This window comes from Budorcas taxicolor, chromosome 13 (assembly GCF_023091745.1).
Source record: "Budorcas taxicolor isolate Tak-1 chromosome 13, Takin1.1, whole genome shotgun sequence".
Lineage (NCBI taxonomy): Eukaryota > Metazoa > Chordata > Mammalia > Artiodactyla > Bovidae > Budorcas > Budorcas taxicolor.
Genome location: NC_068922.1, coordinates 73300032 through 73319307, shown reverse-complemented (window position 1 = coordinate 73319307; position 19276 = coordinate 73300032). Strand labels below are relative to the sequence as shown.

General features: G+C 46.8%; 1 protein-coding gene across 1 annotated transcript in view; it reads right to left on the bottom strand.

The window, feature by feature from the left end:
* Positions 1-11970: 11970 nt before the first annotated feature.
* Positions 11971-19276, bottom strand: part of STK4 (serine/threonine kinase 4) — a 90592-nt gene continuing 83286 nt past the window's right edge. Inside the window, exon 11 of the mRNA XM_052650950.1 lies at positions 11971-12129. Coding sequence (XP_052506910.1) covers positions 11971-12129 — 159 coding nt within the window. The remainder of the gene's footprint in view (positions 12130-19276) is intronic.

The following is a 19276-nucleotide window of genomic DNA, read 5'->3' as shown; positions in this document are numbered from 1 at the left end:
TTCCCTTCTTCCCGTGATACAGACCTCCAGCCCTACCTTGGGTCACCAGCTAGGCAATGCTTGAGCCTCCTGTCCCTTTTGGCCAGGTCCAGCTCTCCTCTTTTCTGGGGCCATATCTCTTATATTCACCTGCTGAATCCTCTCTCTACTTGCCGAGAAAGTTGGGAGGGAAGGGTTCCCACAGCCCTTTCCACATCCTGTGGCTAGGAGAGCCAACACAGGACCATCATGGCTGGACTATGGCCCTGTCTTTCCCCTACACTGAGCTCCAAGATGGAAGACGCTGTCTGATTGAACCCAGCTTGGTTCGGAGCAGGTGTTTTGTCAACGTTGAATGGATTGACCGATTTGTACAGTCCACAGGATGCTGGGCGCTGAGGAGAAAGAGAAATAGAGAGAGACCTTGTCCTCAAGAAAGAGGGAGAAATTGAGATCGAAAAGGAGGTTCTGCCTCCCTCCTCCTTGCGTTTTGAGGGTTTAAAAATGATTTCCTTATAGATTCTTTCCTCACTCATTCAACCAATACCTTTTGGAAGGGGCATAAGCTGGGACTACACATGTGGCCTGCAGATGTGTTTTGTTTGGCCGAACAGTATTTTTAGTGTATTTTTTAATTCAGACATCGTTGGGGCAGGCACATGCTCTTCAGTTCCCCATAGCCACCCCCGCTTCCCCTGCATCTCCTCATACACACAGGTGCCACTGTATCAGCCCCACCACTTCTCAGATCTGTGTCACCTACCTGGCTTTTGAATTATTAACTGCTTACTAGGTTCCAGAGATACAATGGGGAGCAAAATATATATATCCCTACACTCGTGATGCTTATAGACTAGTGGAGGAAGTGGATTTTAATCCAATAATCACATAAATATGTAATTGTTTTATGAAGTAAAGGGAACTGTAAGCCTGTAAGGGAGCAGGGACCATTAACCAAGGTCAGAGAAGACTTTTCTGAGCAAGTGGTCACCCCATCATAAGGATAAATACCAAATCAGGCAATGGGGTGCCTGGAAGTGTGTTTCAAGCAGAGGGAACAGCGTATGCGAAGGCCTTGGGTCCCACACAGGGCCTAGTACACAGGCGGCCCCCACAGGTGGGTGGATTCTGAGTCTCCAGATTGGAGCAGAGACTGGAGCTAAGCCAAGGGGCTGCCTATGAATTCACCACGCACACACCAGCCCTCCTACACACTCACATAATTCCTAGCCCGGCTCTGCCCAGGTCAGGGCACAGAGACCTGAAGGGCTGCATGCACCACCCTTACGGTCTTGCTGAACACACCAAGGAGCCAGATAGCTTCCAGCCTTTGAGTCCCTAGAACGGGTTTGAGGAAAGCTCAGGGAAGCATCGTCTGGCCTGCATCCATCATGAGGCTGCATGTGGTCCTGGCAGAAAAGCAACAAATTACTCCCTCTCCTGTGTATCAGTGAAAACCATGATGCAAATAAAGAGTCTGGGTCCAGGGACCTGTGTCTGCCTGTGTGAAGCTGGCTGTCTGGTGTGCTTTCTGGATGACTAGGGACGGAGGGTGACATGTGGAGTGACTCAGAATCTGCAGTCTCTGGTTCTAGTCTTCAGTGAGGCACAGTTTATAAGGGATGGTGGTGCTAGTAGTAAAGAACCTGCCTGCCAGTGCAGGAGACATAAGAGATGCGGGTTCAATCCCTGGATCAGGAAAATCCCTTGGAGAAGAGCATGGAAACCCACTCCAGTATTCTTGCCTGGAGAATCCCCATGGACAGAGGAGCCTGGCAGGTCACAGTCCATAGGATTGCAAACAGTCAGGACTGAATTGACTTAGCACGTAAGTGATAGGAACAGGAATCCAGCTGATTACTTAGTCAGAAAGCATAATTCATTAGAGTAAATAATTGAAATGATGAACAACAGTTACAATTAGAGTTCTTTGTTTGCAAGCAAGAGAAACTGACTTCCTTAAAATGATACTTAATTTATTGGAAGGTGTATTAGTTTCTGGTGGCTTCAAATTTCTACAAACTTGAAACAACAGAAATTTATTCACTCATTTCTGAAATGAGAGAATAAATCCAAAATCAGAGTGTGAGCAGGGTCATATTCCCTTAGATGTATATTAGCTCCAGGGACTGTAATTAGGAGCATGTTTCTAACACAGAAGCTAAGATTGGAATTGACACTTGATTAATGTCATTTTCTAAGACTCTTCTAATTTTGCACCAAACAGGGGAAAATAACGGTTTTGTTGTTTGTTTTAAAATTCTATTTAATTTTATTATCTCATCCTTTAAAAATTTTATGTGGCTATGCTGGGTCTTAGTTGCAGTATGTGGGATCTAGTTCTTTGACCAAGGATCAAACCCAGGCCCCCTGCATTGGGAGCAAGGAATCTTAAACACTGGACCACCAGGGAAGTCCCCTAATGGTGTTTTGATAGGAGTCATCACCCTGCAGGAGTTTTGGTAGACGCACTAATCTTTCAGCCTCCCTGAAAGATGTGGGATCTCTGTTGAGTTCTCTATTTTGAAACAGTTAATTGAATTCTATTGGCCTTTGTATTATAATGGCCTCCACGGGTCTGGGAGCCAATGTAGGGATCTTTTCCAGCTATCACCCCAAACTGAAGATACAGGATAGCTGTGGGATCCCACTAGACCCCCAGTGACAGAGACCAAGGTCAAAACATGGTTTTTCACCTGATTGGTGGACCTACAGTGGACGTCTGGGTCCCCCAAAATTGTTAATAGCTCAAAGTCTTCATCCAAAGTTCCCTAAAAGATTTGGGTCTTTCCCTTTCTTCCACACCCAGTTACCCTGGAAAATGGCCACAAGTCCTTCTGAAAGAGAAATGTTCACATTCCACTCATGCCAGAGTCCTTCCTCCAGGTTAGTTGTGTATGCTTCAGTCCATCAGTAAAAACTCAAGCCTGGGTGTTGGGTGGTGATCTGTAACTATCACAGTGGCTTAAGTCAGGGCCGCATCCTCAATCTATTACAGATCAGAAAACAAAGACCCAGGGAGGTCCACAGTCATACTTGAGTTTGTTTGTGTGGAGATGAGCTTTTTAACTCAAATAAGGACCAAGCAGGGTGTTCACGGGCTTCCCTGGTGGCTCAGATGGTAGAGAATCTGCCTGCAATGCAGAAGACCCAGGTTCAGTCCCTGGATTGGGAAGATCCCCTGGAGAAGAGAAATGGCTACCCACTCCATTATTCTTGCCTGGAGACTCTCATGGACAGAAGAGCCTGGTGGGCTACAGTCCAGGGTTATAAAGAGTTGGACACGACTGAGCGACTAACACACACACACACACACACACACACACACACACACACACTGTGTTCATACTGGAAAGTGGAGGTAGAAGGGAAGCTGGTTGACTCATAAGGTACTTTTTGAGGCTCTCAAGAGTAAAGATCATCGCTGGTGGCTCAGACGGTAAAGCGTCTGTCTACAATGCAGGAGACCTGGTTTGATCCCTGGGTTGGGAAGATCCCCTGGAGAAGGAAATGGCCACCCACTCCAGTACTCTTGCCTGGAAAATCCCATGGACAGAGGAGCCTGGTAGGCTACAGTCGATGGGGTCGCAAAGAGTCGGACACAACTGAGCGACTTCTCTTCTTATTGACTAATAATAACCACCCTTCATGTGTCTGGCAGACTACAGTTAAAGTGATTTCACATCCTTTATCTCATATACTTCTCACAATAACCCTGCAGGAAAGCAGCAACGGTAATAAAATAGTGTAATCATTATTGGGCAGATTCAGGAAACTAGTCATAGTCAAGAAGTAGTGAATAAAAAAGAGCAATGAATCAGGGATTCCGACCCGGGCTTCCTAATACTGCAGTGCTCTCACCTGGCATCACGGCCCACCGCCATCACTTTCTCTGCCAAACTTAACTCCCCAGGGATCGCTGAAGGAAGTGACTTTGAAATGTGGGTCCTGTTATGAATTTCTTCTTTCCTCTGGATTCTGGACGCTGCGCTTAGGTGCTGGCTGGGATGGTCCTTGATGACTACCAGCCTTCTTATTTCAGGCCAACCAAGTCCTGTGCCTCAGTGTAGAAAGAATTTTCCAGAAAGTTTTAATAAGCTAACCTCATATGGCAGGAGCCTTTGAGATGAAAAGGACAGTGTCTTTCAGAATCATGACTGCTAGAAACGAAGAGCAGGACAAGGACAGGTGTTGACTGGTACTCTTGTTCCAAAGGAATAGGTTCAGAACCTTCAGGAAATCCAAGCATTGAGGAGAGACTGGGCACAGCTTGCTCTTGGAGTCAGATCTGGTTCAGATATTGGCTCCGCCACTTACCAGTTGCATGACCTTGGATGGGACCCTGTTGGTCTCCAAGAAGCCCATCTCAGAGTCAACCTCCAACTGGGTTGGTAGCCAAAGCCCAGTTCTTCCTCCCTTCTCGGATTGGTAAACCTCTTTCAGTTACAAGCTACAGAAACCCAACAAGGTATCCTAAGTACAGGGGTTCCAGAGGTTCAACTGAGGTCACCAGCTCCTCTCTCCCTGTTCTACTTTCCTATGTTGGCTTGTTCTCAGGTGGGAAGGTATGAAAATTATTTGTATGTGATGGGAGACTGAGCATTACCATGTGGTTCAGAGTAAAGAATACGGGCTCTGAGGCCAAAAGAGCCTTGGGCTTGAATCTCTTCTACTAGGAGCTGTGTGATCTTCAGTTCAGTACACTCCAGTCACTCAGTCGTGTCCGACTCTTTGCGACCCCATGAATTGCAGCACGCCAGGCCTCCCTGTCCATCACCAACTCCCGGAGTTCACTCAAACTCATGTCCATCGAGTCGGTGATGAGATCCAGCCATCTCATCCTCTGTCGTCCCCTTTTCCTCCTGCCCCCAATCCCTCCCAGTATCAGAGTCTTTTCCAATGAGTTAACTCTTCTCATGAGGTGGCCAAAGTACTGGAGTTTCAGCTTCAGCATCATTCCTTCCAAAGAACACCTAGGACTGATCTCCTTTAGAATGGACTGGTTGGATCTCCTTGCAGTCCAAGGGACTCTCAAGAGTCTTCTCCAGCACCACAGTTCAAAAGCATCAATTCTTCGGCTCTCAGCCTTCTTCACAGTCCAACTCTCACATCCATACATGACTACTGGAAAAACCATAGCCTTGACTAGGTGGACCTTTGTTTGCAAAGTAATGTCTCTGCTTTTCAATATGCTATCTAGGTTGGTCATAACTTTCCTTCCAAGGAATAAGCGTCTTTTAATTTCATGGCTGCAATCACCATCTGCAGTGATTTTGGAGCCCCCCAAAATAAAGTCTGACACTGTTTCCCCATCTATTTCCCATGAAGTGATGGGACCGGATGCCATGATCTTAGTTTTCTGAATGTTGAGCTTTAAGCCAACTTTTTCACTCTACTCTTTCACTTTCATCAAGAGGCTTTTTTAGTTCCTCTTCACTTTCTGCCATAGGGTGGCATCATCTGCATATCTGAGGTTATTGACATTTCTCCCGGCAATCTTGATTCCAACTTGTGCTTCTTCCAACCCAGCATTTCTCATGATGCACTCTGCATACAAGTTAAATAAGCAGGGTGACAATATATAGCCTTAACGGACTCCTTTTCCTATTTGGAACCAGTCTGTTGTTCCATGTCCAGTTCTGACTGTTGCTTCCTGACCTGCACATAGGTTTCTCAAGAGGCAAGTCAGGTGGTCTGGGATTCCCATCTCTTTCAGAATTGTCCACAGTTTATTGTGATCCACACAGTCAAAGGCTTTGGCATAGTCAATAAAGCAGAAATATGTTTTTCTGGAACTCTCTTGCTTTTTCCATGATCCAGCGGATGTTGGCAATTTGATCTCTGGTTCCTCTGCCTTTTCTAAAACCAGCTTGAACATCTGGAAGTTCACGGTTCTGTATTGCTGAAGCCTGGCTTGGAGAATTTTGAGCATTACTTTACTAGTATGTGAGATGAGTGCAACTGTGTGGTAGTTTGAACATTCTTTGGCATTGCCTTTCTTTGGGATTGGAAGGAAAACTGACCTTTTCCAATCCTGTGGCGACTGGTGAGTTTTCCAAATGTGCTGGCATATTGAGTGCAGCACTTTCACAGCATCATCTTTCAGGATTTGAAACAGCTCAACTGGAATTCCACTAGCTTTGTTCGTAGTGATGCTTCTAAGGCCCACTTGACTTCACATTCCAGGATGTCTGGCTCTAGGTGAGTGATCACACCATTGTGATTATCTGGGTTGTGAAGATCTTTTTTGTACAGCTCTTCTGTGTATTCTTGCCACCTCTTGTTATTATCTTCTGCTTCTGTTAGGTCCATAGCATTTCTGTCCTTTATCGAGCCCATCTTTGCATGAAATGTTCCCTTGGTATCTCTAATTTTCTTGAAGAGATCTCTAGTCTTTCCCATTCTGTTGTTTTCCTCCATTTCTTTGCATTGATCTTAGCTGGATTTTTTCTTTGTGTGATCTTAGTTGGATTTTTTTTTGCCTCCCTGAGCCTGTTCACTTCTCTTGATCTAACAAACTCCTACAACTCAGAGTATTAATATCAAGTGAGATAATACATGTGAAAATGCCTGATACTGTAACATATTAACCCTCAAAATATACTTAGGAAAGAGAGCTCAGCAATCCCCTTCAGAGCTCGTGTTCTCCTTAGGAAAGCAACTCTGCACAGAGGGCACTAGGCAAGGAAGTAGCTGCATGTCCAGAGATCACAAGTCACGCTCATTCTTCTACTTGAGGCCCCAGCTGGGGTCAAGAAACCCGAATTTGAGTTCAGAATCAATGTGGCCGAATCTGGGGCCTCAGTTACATCATTCATCAAAGCAGGATGCTGGCTGAGACAAATGCTGAGGGATAAAGAGTAGCTGCCCCATACACGTGCATGGGGCTGGATAGTGACCCTCTGATGGCCTCCGTCTTATCAGGAATAAACATCCAAACCCCATCCCATAGACCATATGGCCCTGCATGCCCTTGTCTCACCCCTGTGACCTCACTGCCACCTACTCTGTCCTTCAAACACTCTGTTCCAGGAACAGTGACTGTCCTTCCAGCAAGTCAAGCTTTTGTTCTTGCCTCAGGGCCTTAGTTCTTGTTCCTTCAGGTTGGAATGGGTATCGTCCATGCCTTCCACCTGGCTGGCTTCTTGTTATTCATTTCAAAAGTCATCTTTTCCAGGGCAGGCACAGATCACTCTGTGTAGAGCTGTATTTCCCCCATCGCCACACACACACTGCTCTCAACCTTATTACTCTGCTTTATCTTTTTTTTAATGAATTTTTTTTTTTTTTTTTTGGCTGCATCAAGTCTTAGTTGCAGCATGTGGGCTCTTTGTGGAGGTGCACAGGCTTTTCTAACTAGAGAGAAGTTGCTTAGTTGCTCTGGGGCATGTAGGATCTTAGTTCCACGACTAGGAATCACTCATGCCCCCTGCAGTGGAAGCATGGAGTCTTAACCTCTGGATCACCTGGGAAATCCCCTCCTTTTCATTTTGTATTAGTAAGTTCAGGATGTTATTACCTCCTCCAGAAAAGCTTCCTTGGACATCCCAGAAGAACTGATGGTTGCTCCTTCCTCCTGTATCTGCAGGCTGTGTACTTCCTTCTGCCATATTTTCCATGTTGTGTGCTCGTGGGCTGGACTGACTCCCCGAGTGGCCTGCCAGAGCTGTGTCCGGTTCCATCTTTAAACCCCTGACAACTAGCTCAGTACCTGGCACGTAGCAGGTATCCAACAAAAATTTACTCCCTACGCCACCTGCCTCTCCCCTGGCATTGGATTCTAGAATAAACACAGCACAGAGTCAGTGGTTCACAATACCATCATCCAGGTTGCAGATGGAGGATGTTGTTTTTAAAAAGAGAACAGTCTCTGGTCCAAAGGACAGTTTATTTAAAACAAAGGTGACAAAGTGGAGGAAGGAGGGAGAACAATTATAACATAAAAGCACATAGGAAGCATCTCAATTTAAGAAAAAAAAAAAAGGGCAATGGAGGAAACTATGTCTCATACATATACAAACTGCTGACCTCAATTGATTATTTACATCCAAACTTTATAAAATAGCATTTCAAGTCAGCACTTAAGCCAGTGTTATTAGTTTTTGTTACAAAAAGTTAAAGCTACAAACTTCACATTTTTAAGTTGTACGTCTGCAACAGCATTTAAGTTTTTTTTTTTTCCAAGTTGGTCCGAGTGCAAGCTGGTGGAAGAGATTTTCTTTCCCCCCCTCAAACACAAAAAAGTACATCAATTCCAAATACAATGACTATAATCCTGATGAAAACACAGACACAGTTCTTAAGAAAGGATGGGATGATAGGATGTGCACTGGGCAGGAACAATTTTCAGGTAAAAAAAAGGAGCTGCAGTCTTTAGAGGCAACATGGTATGCTAGAAAGGGCACTGGAAGAAAAGACCTGGATATGAGCTCTGGCTCTGCTGTGTTCTAGTTACCTGACCTTGAGCAACAGCCTTTACCTCTCGGAGCCTCGGTTTCCTTTTCGGTAAAACGAGGACAAAGACACCTGTATCTCTCAGAGATATTAAGTGTTAGTAGATGTGGGGCTGTTCAGACTATCTCGTTCTTCTTGAGTGAGATTTGGTACTTTGTATCTTTCAAGGAATTTGTCTGTTTTATTTAAGTTGTTCATAAAATTGTTACTAGCCTTTTAGTATCTATAGGGTCTATACTGGTGTCACCTCTCTCATTCCTGATACCAGTAAGTGCTATTGAGTTTGAAATGGTATAATAAATTGCTGGCAGCAGGTGGTAAGTAAATGTTTCCTAGATCAGAACCTACAGCTTCAAGGAATCAAGGCCATAGTTCTTAAGTTGCTTCAGAGTACTGGTTCTGTCTATATCTATCTATTTATCCATCACACCAAACATTTATCTACCAGTCCATCTATCTGTCTATCAACTGGTGGCTGGGAGAACAGACAACAAAAAATAAAAATAGAAATTTGCTACAAAATTTACTGATGAGGAAGCAATAAAGATATTCCGGGAGGATCTGAGATTTTTAAAAGACACAGTTAGGTCTGGGTCATTGTTTATTAGGGGAGAACAAGTGAGAGGCCCAGAGTTCCATGGAAGCTGGAGTCACAAATGATTGAAGCTCAGGGCTCTACAGGAAGCCAGCTGACCTATCATGAATTTAGTATCCAAGGAGAAAAATGGCTAGGAGTGACTTCTCTGCCTTCCTGGCATAAGAAAACAAATACACCTTGTCAGAAAATCTGTCTCATCCAAAATAAATTGACTTCTGGCCAAAGGGCTCTGTCTAGCTCAGCTGGAGAGCGATGCGCTTTTTGGACCAGCATGGTGGACGCACACAAGGAGCTGAAACAAAATAAACTTCAGATCAAGATTCATCACCCAAGAATATTTATGGGGAAAAACTGAACCTTCTGTTACTTAGATCTAGCTTAGGAAGGGAGAAAATGGGCATTCCTCTCCTGTCTGGCCAAGTGCAAAATCCTTTAAAAAAACAAGAGAGAGAGGGGGAGGGAGGGAGAGAGGGAAACTGAGGCAGGACTGTTAATTAGCACAGCAGATGGTATAGGGAAATTCATGCTTCATACTTGGATTTTTAACTCACTTGACTGTCAGACTTGACTGATTCAGTGGTTTCCCAACCTAAAAATGCCAGCCTGGGTTTTTTTAGTCTGTGCAAGAAAAGCAGTCACTTCATTTTTAAGAAGGCTGGTTGGATAAACAACAAGGTCTCACTGTATAGCACAGGGAACTATATTCAATATCCTGCGATAAAATACAGTGGGAAAGAGTATGAAAAAGCATGTGTAATTGAGTCACTTCACTAACAGCAGAACCAACAAAACACTGTAAATCAACTATATGTGAATAAAATAAAATTTTTAAAAAGACTTGTGGTTTTCCTATTCCCTGTAAATACTGGTCCCACATGGTGATGCTATGAATGCTGATTCTATCACTTACTAGGTGTACCACCTACGGAAAGAACTTTTTTTCTCTCTGAACTTGCTTCATCCTCTATGAAATGGAGATAAAATACTTAATTCACAGAGTTATTGGGGAGGTTGGAGCTGACATAAAGAGCCTACCTACCTAGCTCAGTGCCTGGCATATAGTAAGTGGTCATGATTGCTAGCTGCCCTTTATTATTATAGCAGGATCCTCAAATTGTCCTCTGTTCTCTGTATCTGCCAAGTAGCTGCATAACTGGCCAAGCCCTGCAGACAAGCAATGGCCTCTTGCCTTTTCAATAACTTGCTGTCACTGCAAAGAACAGAATCTGGCCACAGAAGAGGAACATCCCTGACTCTCCACTGATTCCCAGGTTTGGGCAGCAAGAGCAACAACAGAGTCAAATTACAGTATCCTTAGGTGCAACCCAGTCACGGCTCCCCTATCTCAGGGGAAGAGGTTCTAAAAAATAAAAGGGCAGTTGCCTTTCCCAACTGTCTGCTCTCGGCCATGTGACTAAGGGACACGTGGCCTCGAGCCAAAGCTGCAGAGGGATGGCTCAGTGCTGTCTGTTGCAAAACCCTATGACCTGCTTTAGGCTCTGCGTCTACCTGGGTGATGCTCGTGTGCTACCCGGCAGATGCCGTAGAGCTTGTGGGATGGCTGAAACGGAATGATCTTGGCTCCTTGTGGGAATCTCTTCACAGCCAGTCGCCTACTGAAGAGACAAAGGCAGGCAAGTTCCCATTAGCCGGGTTCCCTGGAACCTTACCAAAATGGACGTGAGTGTCTTCCTTCAGAGAAGGGGCTGCTTAGCCCAGTGAAGCAGGAGCGAAGGGGCCCACCATCCAGTCCCAGTGCTTTCTTTCATTTGCTTCATGATTTGGGCCATGTCACTTCCCTGCTCTGGGCTGCCATCAGGCCAGATGATATCTACATGGTCCCTTCCAGCTTTGGCATCCTACACATCTGGGTTGAGTCTCCTGGAGGACAAATCTTGGTCTGATATTCATTAACCCTTTCCAGACCCCAAGCAGAAAAATGAAAAAAGAAAAGAGTCACATGTTTGAATGTGGTCACAAAAGCAACGCCCCCTACACGTCTGTAAGGAACATGGAGCAAAATGCCCGGGTGTCACCTTCACGTCAATGACGAGAACTTGGAAAGCCTTTTCCCCTTTTGCAGACTGAATGCAGCCCCACTTTGCCGGGAGTTCTGGGTAGGCCTGTGCCCTCGCTTGCATCACGTCTCCTCTTAAGGCACTGGGCAGTGTCTGTGCTGTGACTCTAGGCAGCTGGGAGAGTGGAGGTGGATGAAAGGTGTTGAAACTGCAAAGGCCAAGCTCGCAAGGAGGGCGCCAGGCTTCTCCTGGGACTCAGAAAGCCAATGCAAATTGTCTTTCCCAGGACATCACTAATGGCTCTGGAAGACAGGGGTGGCCCGCGTAAGGCTGAAAGCGTGGCAAAGGAACTGACCCCGACCTCATCTGTTCAGCACAGCCCAGCCAGAGGGTGAGGCCGGCTCCAGGGCATGGAGGGCCCCCGCAGTCTCCTGGTGTCCTCTGCCCTTGTGTTCCATAGTACCGTCGTCTTACAGAAAAGAGGCAACTGTTTTAAAACTGTACCTGTACAGAGATGCCACCACACCACGTGGGGAATCTAGTTATAATTTATATATATATGTGCATATTTATATATATATTTTTAAAAAGTCTTCCAGAAAGAACCACTGAAAGCTACTGGGAGAAGAAAAACAAAGAGACCACGTGATACTTTCCCAGCTCTCACTCGACAAGGAGTCTCTGGTTCTGGGGTGGGAAAGTCTGAGGTTCCAAGCGCCCGCGTGAGTCCTGGGAAATGATATATACCTGTCCACTTCAAATACACACGGCGGGGTGGCGTGCTGACTGGCTCTGCAGCCTTGGCTGCTGGCGCACCTTCTTGGTTCCTGAGTTCGCAGAGGGGGCTCTGGAGAGATGAGGGAGGTGAGCTGGAGGGGCGAGTGAGCCGGAGTTCATTGGCGGCCTGGGGCTGGGCGGCCCTCAGAAGTTCTGCTGCCGCCGCTTCTTGGCCTCAATGGCGTCCAGGATGGGCTGCCGCTTCGACTGGTACTTCTGCCGGATCTCCTCAATCTCCTGCTCCATCATGGGGTCCAGGGCCAGGAGCCTCTTCTGAAGGTCTTCCACCGTCCAACTCTTCAGCTACGACAGAGGCAGACAGCACAGTCACAACAAGGCCCGGGCCAGTGACCTCTGGAAACAACCTATCCTAGGAAGAGGTCTTCTCTTTTTTGGGGGGTGGGGGGGGGCTGCGCCACTTGGCTTGTGGGATCTTAGTTCCCTGACCAGGGACTGACCAGCACCCTTGGCTTTGAACACGGGAATACCAGGGAAATCCCCCTCGGAAAGGGTTCTAAGTGCTAATCTCTGATTTACTGTTCCTTGACCAGGAACCTAATGAATGAGACGTTCACCTCCCCTCTCTCTTGTAAGTTAATTACACTGGATTCATGGTTAGGGCACTACTAGAACAGTAACTTGGTACATAATCAGCAGAACGGCTCCCTCCTAGCTCTCATCCTACCCGGAAGATGGCTGTGTGCACAGTGGCCATGTGTCCTGGATGCTGCACCAGGACAGCTGCTCTCCCCACCATCCCGCCTCCACACACTGTCTTGGCAATGGCACACTGCTCATTGCTGGCATTTACTGGGGGCACCACTCTAAGTAAGCACTTGTGTCTCAGGAATACAGACACAAACCCTGAGTGTGGGCGGGGGGTGGGGGGTAGTTGGAGAAGCCTTGAAACTTCTAAGATGAAGTTTCCATCAGGCAGAGAGAGAGAAAAAAGAGGACCTAATATCTACATTAATAACAAAGGCGAACGTTTCCCCAGTGCTCTCCACGTACCAGACACTTGAGTGCTTGATGTATATTAATATTATACATCCAATAATTCAATCCTCATGACAATTCTGTGATTTCAGTGTATTATTATCCCTACATTACAGATGAACAAGCCAAGGAAGAGGGTGGCTCATGACCTGCCCAATGTCTCATGGGCAAGAAGTGGCAAAGTCAAGGGACTTTCCTGGTCGTCTAGGGGTTGGGACTTTGCCTTCCAAGGTAGTAGGGTGTGGGTTCAATCCCTGGTTGGGGGAGCTAGAATCCCATGTTTCTCAACTAAAAAACCAAAACATAAAAATGGAAGCAATAAAAAAAATAAAAATAAAAATAAAAAAAACAATTAAAAAAAAAGGAAGCAATAGTATAACAACTTCAATAAAGGCTTAAAAAAAAAAATGGTCCACATCAAAAAAATCTTTGGGAAAAAAAGAAAAGAAGTGGCAGAGTCAAGATTCAAACCCAGAGTCCCTACTCTTAAGCAGCACTGGAAGAAGGCAGATTGGCAGAGCACGGGCTTGAGAACCTACTCAACCTCTGTCGGAAACATGGTTCCGCCTTGTGCAGATGCTGCGGGACTCCGGCCAGTGACCAGTCTCTCCGGGGCTTCCTCACCTACAGAAGTGGGACCACAGGGCCTCACCCTGTTTATTGTAAGAATTAAATGAGACCGGGGTTGCCGGGTTGCTGGCACAGCGCCCGGAGCCCCGTGTGCTTCAAAATGGCAGTGCGTGTGACAACACACGCTCCTGGCCACGGCCGGGGGGCACCATCTCCCACCTGGGTCTGCAGCTGCTGGGCACGTGCCCTCGTGGCCGTGGCATCTGTGTGGAGTGCCCACTGCATCAGAGCGAGGCCAGGCCAGGCGCGCAGGCGCGGGAATGAGTGCCAACATTCTCCACAGCAGGTGGTGAGATTGTGAGCTCACGGCCAGCTGACAGGCGCCGTGCTTCAGGAAAAAGAGGTTCACTCAAGCGTCACAGGAGATTTATAGACTCATCGGCTTCCCCGGCCCCTTCCTGAGGCCTCAGCAGGGGAGGGGGGTCGAAAGGTGGGTGAAGGAACCTCTTTCTGTCCCCTCTCCCTTTAGAGGGTGGAGTGGGAAGTGCTCCAGCGCCCTCGGCAGAAATGGCTTAATGACCAGTCACCACAGGAATGTCCCTTGGCCCGCTTCAGGGAGGCGGACTGAGACGTGAGAAAAGCCGCATAGTTCAAGACGAAAGGTTCTTTGTGAAGTGAGAACGAAAAGACTCGAGAGGGTGGGGGAATGCTGGAAAGTCAGGCTGAAAAACTCCATCTTGCTTCCAGCCTGTGTGGCTTTATACCATCTCGGAGGTTGGTATTCTTGGCCCAGGGACACCCCAGAAAGCGATGCTTGCCTAGTCTTTAGCTTTTTTTTGGAGCCCTTCTCCAAAGAGAGGACACCTCAAACCTAAAACTGGATGTTACTAACAGCTCAGGACAGATCCTAACTGCACTGGCTGTGTCGCCTTGGACAAATAACTTGACCTCTTTGAGCCTCACTTTTCTCCTCTGGAAAACAGACAATACCAGTTCCTCCACCCTCGGGCTGAAATGAGAATTAGATGAGTTCATAATAGGTGTGACGCTCACAGTGCAGGACTTTCTTGTCGCGTGTATCTGGTGGATAGTTCAGTTCAGTTCAGTTGCTCCGTCGTGTCCGACTCTTTGTGACCCCATGAATCGCAGCACGCCAGGCCTCCCTGTCCATCACCATCTCCCGGAGTTCACTCAAACTCACGTCCATCAAGTTGGTGATGCCATCCAGCCATCTCATCCTCGGTCGTCCCCTTTTCCTCCTGCCCCCAATCCCTTCCAGTATCAGAGTCTTTTCCAATGAGTCAACTCTTCTCATGAGGTGGCCAAAGTACTGGAGTTTCAGCTTAGCATCATTCCTTCCAAAGAAATCCCAGGGCTGATCTCCTTCAGAATGGACTGGTTGCATCTCCTTGCAGTCCAAGGGACTCTCAAGTCTTCTCCAGCACCACAGTTCAAAAGCATCAATTCTTCGGCGCTCAGCCTTCTTCACAGTCCAACTCTCACATCCATACATGACCACAGGAAAAACCATAGCCTTGACTAGACGGACCTTAGGCGGCAAAGTAATATCTCTGCTTTTGAATATACTATCTAGGTTGGTCATAACTTTTCTTCCAAGGAGTAAGCGTCTTAATTTCATGGCTGCAGTCACCATCTGCAGTGATTTTGGAGCCCCCTAAAATAAAGTCTGACACTGTTTCCACTGTTTCCCCATCTATTTCCCATGAAGTGATGGGATCAGATGCCATGATCTTCGTTTTCTGAATGTTGAGCTTTAAGCCAACTTTTTCACTCTCTTCTTTCACTTTCATCAAGAGGCTTTTTAGCTCCTCTTCACTTTCTGCCATAAAGGTGGTGTCATCTTAGCATGTCACAAATGGTAGCTATCAATGGTATTAATAACTGTGATTTTTGTTGCTGTTAATATTATTATTATTAACAATATTATTAGAACCTCTCTAACCCCCCCTCATGACTTGGTGACTAAACAATAACAAATCTCTTATCAATAAGCTGTTCCTACAATCTCTGATCCAAACCAGTCAAACGAGTGAAAATGAAACTATACTACTCTATTTTGCGTTAACAGTGCCTAAGGGCTGGGGCTTTCCCACAATGCCTGTTAAAACAAGTCTTTATAGTTTAATAAAATAGTTTTCATCCATCCATTTATCAAACATTCACTGAATACCTACTATGGCCTAGGCACTGTCCAAGGCACAGAGGACACTTCAGTGAAAAGAAAAACAAAAACTCCCCAAATCGCTGCCCTTGTGAAATTTACATTTTAGTAAAGTGAGACAGACATACAGCAAGTAACACAGTAAATCAGTAAATGACTCAGATTAGAAGGTGATACAAAAAATAAAAGAAAAACATACAGTGAAGAGAGGGGAGTTGGGAATTGGGGTGGGAGGCTTACTTCTGGTCCATCCATTCAGATAAAAACTCAGTGGCAGGACTTCCCTGGTGGTCCAGGGGCTAAGACTGAGCTCCCAACGCAGGAGGCTCGGATTCAACCCCTGGTCAGGGAACTAGATCCCACATGCTGAAACTATGAAGATTTCTCATATAGTAACTAAGACCCAGAGCAGCCAAATAAATAAATAAAAACAAACAAGTATTCTTTTAAAAAGAAATGAAAAAGAAAAGAAAGAAAGTTGATGGAACTGCACTGGCTTGCCAGCTTGTCCTGACACTTTAGGGAGCCCCTCCTCCCTCTAGGCCTCAGTTTCCCTGCCTGTAAGAAAGGGCTGCCTAGATGATCTTAAAGGTCTTTTGAAATTCTTTGTTTCTCAAAGTACAACCCATGGGTCACCTGCATCAGAATCACTTGTTGAAAATGCAGACTCCTGTGTCCCTAGTCAGAGCTACTTTATCAGGCTCCCTGGGAGGGGAGGGGCAGGGCTTCAGACGCTAAAGATGCTCTTCAGGTGTTTCTTATAAGCCGTCAAGTGGGATAAGCCCGATCCTACATCTTCCTTCTCATTTTCCTGCCAGTGAAATTCTCAGTCATTGGTGGGTGGGTGGGTGGGTGTGTGTGGGTGTGGGTGTGTGTGTGTGTCTGGTCGAGGCTTCTAGGTTTCCAATGTCTTTGGGGATCTTTTGCCCTTGATTCTAATCTTTGGGCAACAACAAACACCCTGACTTTATCTCAGCCAGCTTCAGATTGCTCTAAGTCCCTGGGAGCTTAAAGTTACACCTGACCTATTAGAACACGCCCAGCCAGTCACACCATCCAGATACGGATTTTTCTGAAAATGAGCTCAAGAGAATGGCTTTATGGCTCCAAGTATAGCATTTCACTGTCGTGGTCTTTGGTGGCATAAATAAATTTCAAATGGATTTCCTGAAGTAAAAGTTCTGCAGCAGCCAGCATCCTCGGAGAGTAAATGCTCACACTGACCACACAGGCAGCTTGAGGGGTTTTCACTCGCTAAAGGGAGGGTCACCATTTAGCATCTCCTCTCTACCCTGCAACCCCCACAATTCTACCTTTAGACCAGAATTCTCCTCTGAACTCCAGACTCACACACCCCAATCAGATCCTGCCAGCTATCTCAGCCCCTCAACACATCCAGACCAAAAGTCTTGAGACCTACCCTTCCCTCACCTCCGAACCTCTTCTCCTTCCTCCCCAGTCTTCCCTGTCTCAGGAATGGTGCCCCCATCCTCCCAGATGCTCAAAATCATCCCTGATTCTCCTCTTTCTGTCACCACCTCTCTGTGCACATCCAATCCTCCGATCTCTGAAATACTCGTTAAGACTCAAATCCAACCATTTTTTTCATCTCTGCCTTCAACCCTTCAATTCAGGCCACCAACATCTCCTGCTGCTGCTGCTGCTAAGTCGCTTCAGTCATGTCCAACTCTGGGCAACCCCATAGATGGCAGCCCACCAGGCTCCCCCATCCCTGGGATTCTCCAGGCAAGAACACTGGAGTGGGTTGCCATTTCCTTCTCCAGTGCATGAAAGTGAAAAGTGAAAGTGAAGTCGCTCAGTCATGCCCAACTCTTAGCGACCCCATGGACTGCAGCCTACCAGGCTCCTCTGTCCATGGGATTTTCCAGGCAAGAGTACTGGAGTGGGGTGCCATTGCCTTCTCCGCAACATCTCCTAGCCACAAACAAAAATACAGAAATGAGCTGCCCTTATGTTGCCTACTGCACTTACAAAAAAAATCCAACAATTCACCAGGGTCTACAATGGCCCTACACCTCTGGCCCATCGTCCCCTCCAACTTCCTTACCTGCTGCTGCCCAGGACCCTCTAGCTAAGCTTTATTTTAGACTGTCAGATATACTTTTCTGGCCTCAAAGGCTATGCAGCTAACGATCCTTCTGCATGGATGGCTTGTCCCCAGCTCTTCCTTATCCTTTAGGCCTCAGCTCAGGGGTGAACTCCTCCAGAGAACTCGAGCAAGCCTTCTCTGACCATCTCATCCAGAACAGCTGCTGGAGGAGTGGGTGGGTTTAGGGGAAGAGCAGTGGCTTTGAGTCAGGTGGCCCTGGTTCCACGGGAGCTGTGCCCTTGCGAGCTGGACGGCCCTGGACAAGTCTCTGCTACGTGCGTCACCTGTCTTTTTCAAAGGAGGACAACAGGATTTTCCTGAGGGCAGCTGTGAGGCTTAGAGGGGCCGGTCAAGTACAGAACATAGTGTCTGGTGCACACGGAAAGAAAAGAGGGCAAGTGGGAGCTGCCACCTTAAATCTTTAAAAAAAAAAATGGACCAAATAGGTTAGTAAAAGAAAGAGTGGCTGCTGTTGTAAGAACTGAGCTTGGTGAGCTCAGTGTGGCACAGGACACACACCCCACTCACAGACGCATCTCCAGTGAGCTCGGTGCATGCGTGCGTGCGTGTGAAGTCACTTCAGTCCTGCTCGACTCTTTGTGACCCTAATGGACTGCAGCCCGCTAGGCTCCTCTGTCCAAGGGATTCTCCGGGCAAGAATACTAGAGTGTGTTGCCATGCCCTCCTCCCGGGATCTTCCTGATCCAGGGATGGAACCCGGGTCTCTTATGTCTCCAGCACTGGCAAACAGGCTCTTTACCACTAGCACCACCTGGGAAGCCCAAACTCTGTGGGAGAAACCCCAAATCAGATGGACCTGGCTTGTTTCTTCGGGGCCAGAGGACAGCCAAGTCCTCAGCTTCCAAGCATCAGGATGTATCCATGAGGCTGACAGGAAGTGACTTCTTCTCAAATGGCCTTAGCAACTCTGAGATTCTGAATGGCACTGTGTCGACGTCAGTTGCACAAGTGGCCTCAAGAACAACCGAGAAGATCCGGCTGGTGTGTCATCACACGCGACAAGTCACAGAGATTACAATGACAGTGAGCAGAGTCACTGGAATCAGCAGAGTCAGGCTAAACTAAGCATATCAGCATGTACGGCGGAGTTCCTTCCTGCCTCTGCAATGAGGCCCATAGTGAACACACAACCCAAGGTACAGGGTGTGGACCTATCTCTAGGGCCTCCTCTGTGGCTACCAGAAACTCTCACCTTAGAAATCTATCGCGAGAATGGTGTCACAATATGTCCCTAAAAAAGAAGCTCAAGCACATCATCTTTTCAGGACAGGTGAGTCAGGCTGATGTCCTGGCACAGGTGATGTTTTAATGTGGCCAAGAACCATGAAAGAACACACCTTTGGAATGTGCAAGATGACAAGGAAGCTTGACAGAGGCTAAAAGTTGGAGGAAGCTATCAGGATGCCACTCCAAAATTTATTTATTTATTGGATTGTGCTGGGTCTTATTTGTGAAATGTGGGTCTTCAATCTTTTCGGCATGTGGGATCTAGTTCTGTGACAGGGGATGGAACCCAGGCCTCCTACAATGGGAGTGCAGAGTCTCAGCCACTGGACTGCGAGGGAAGTCCC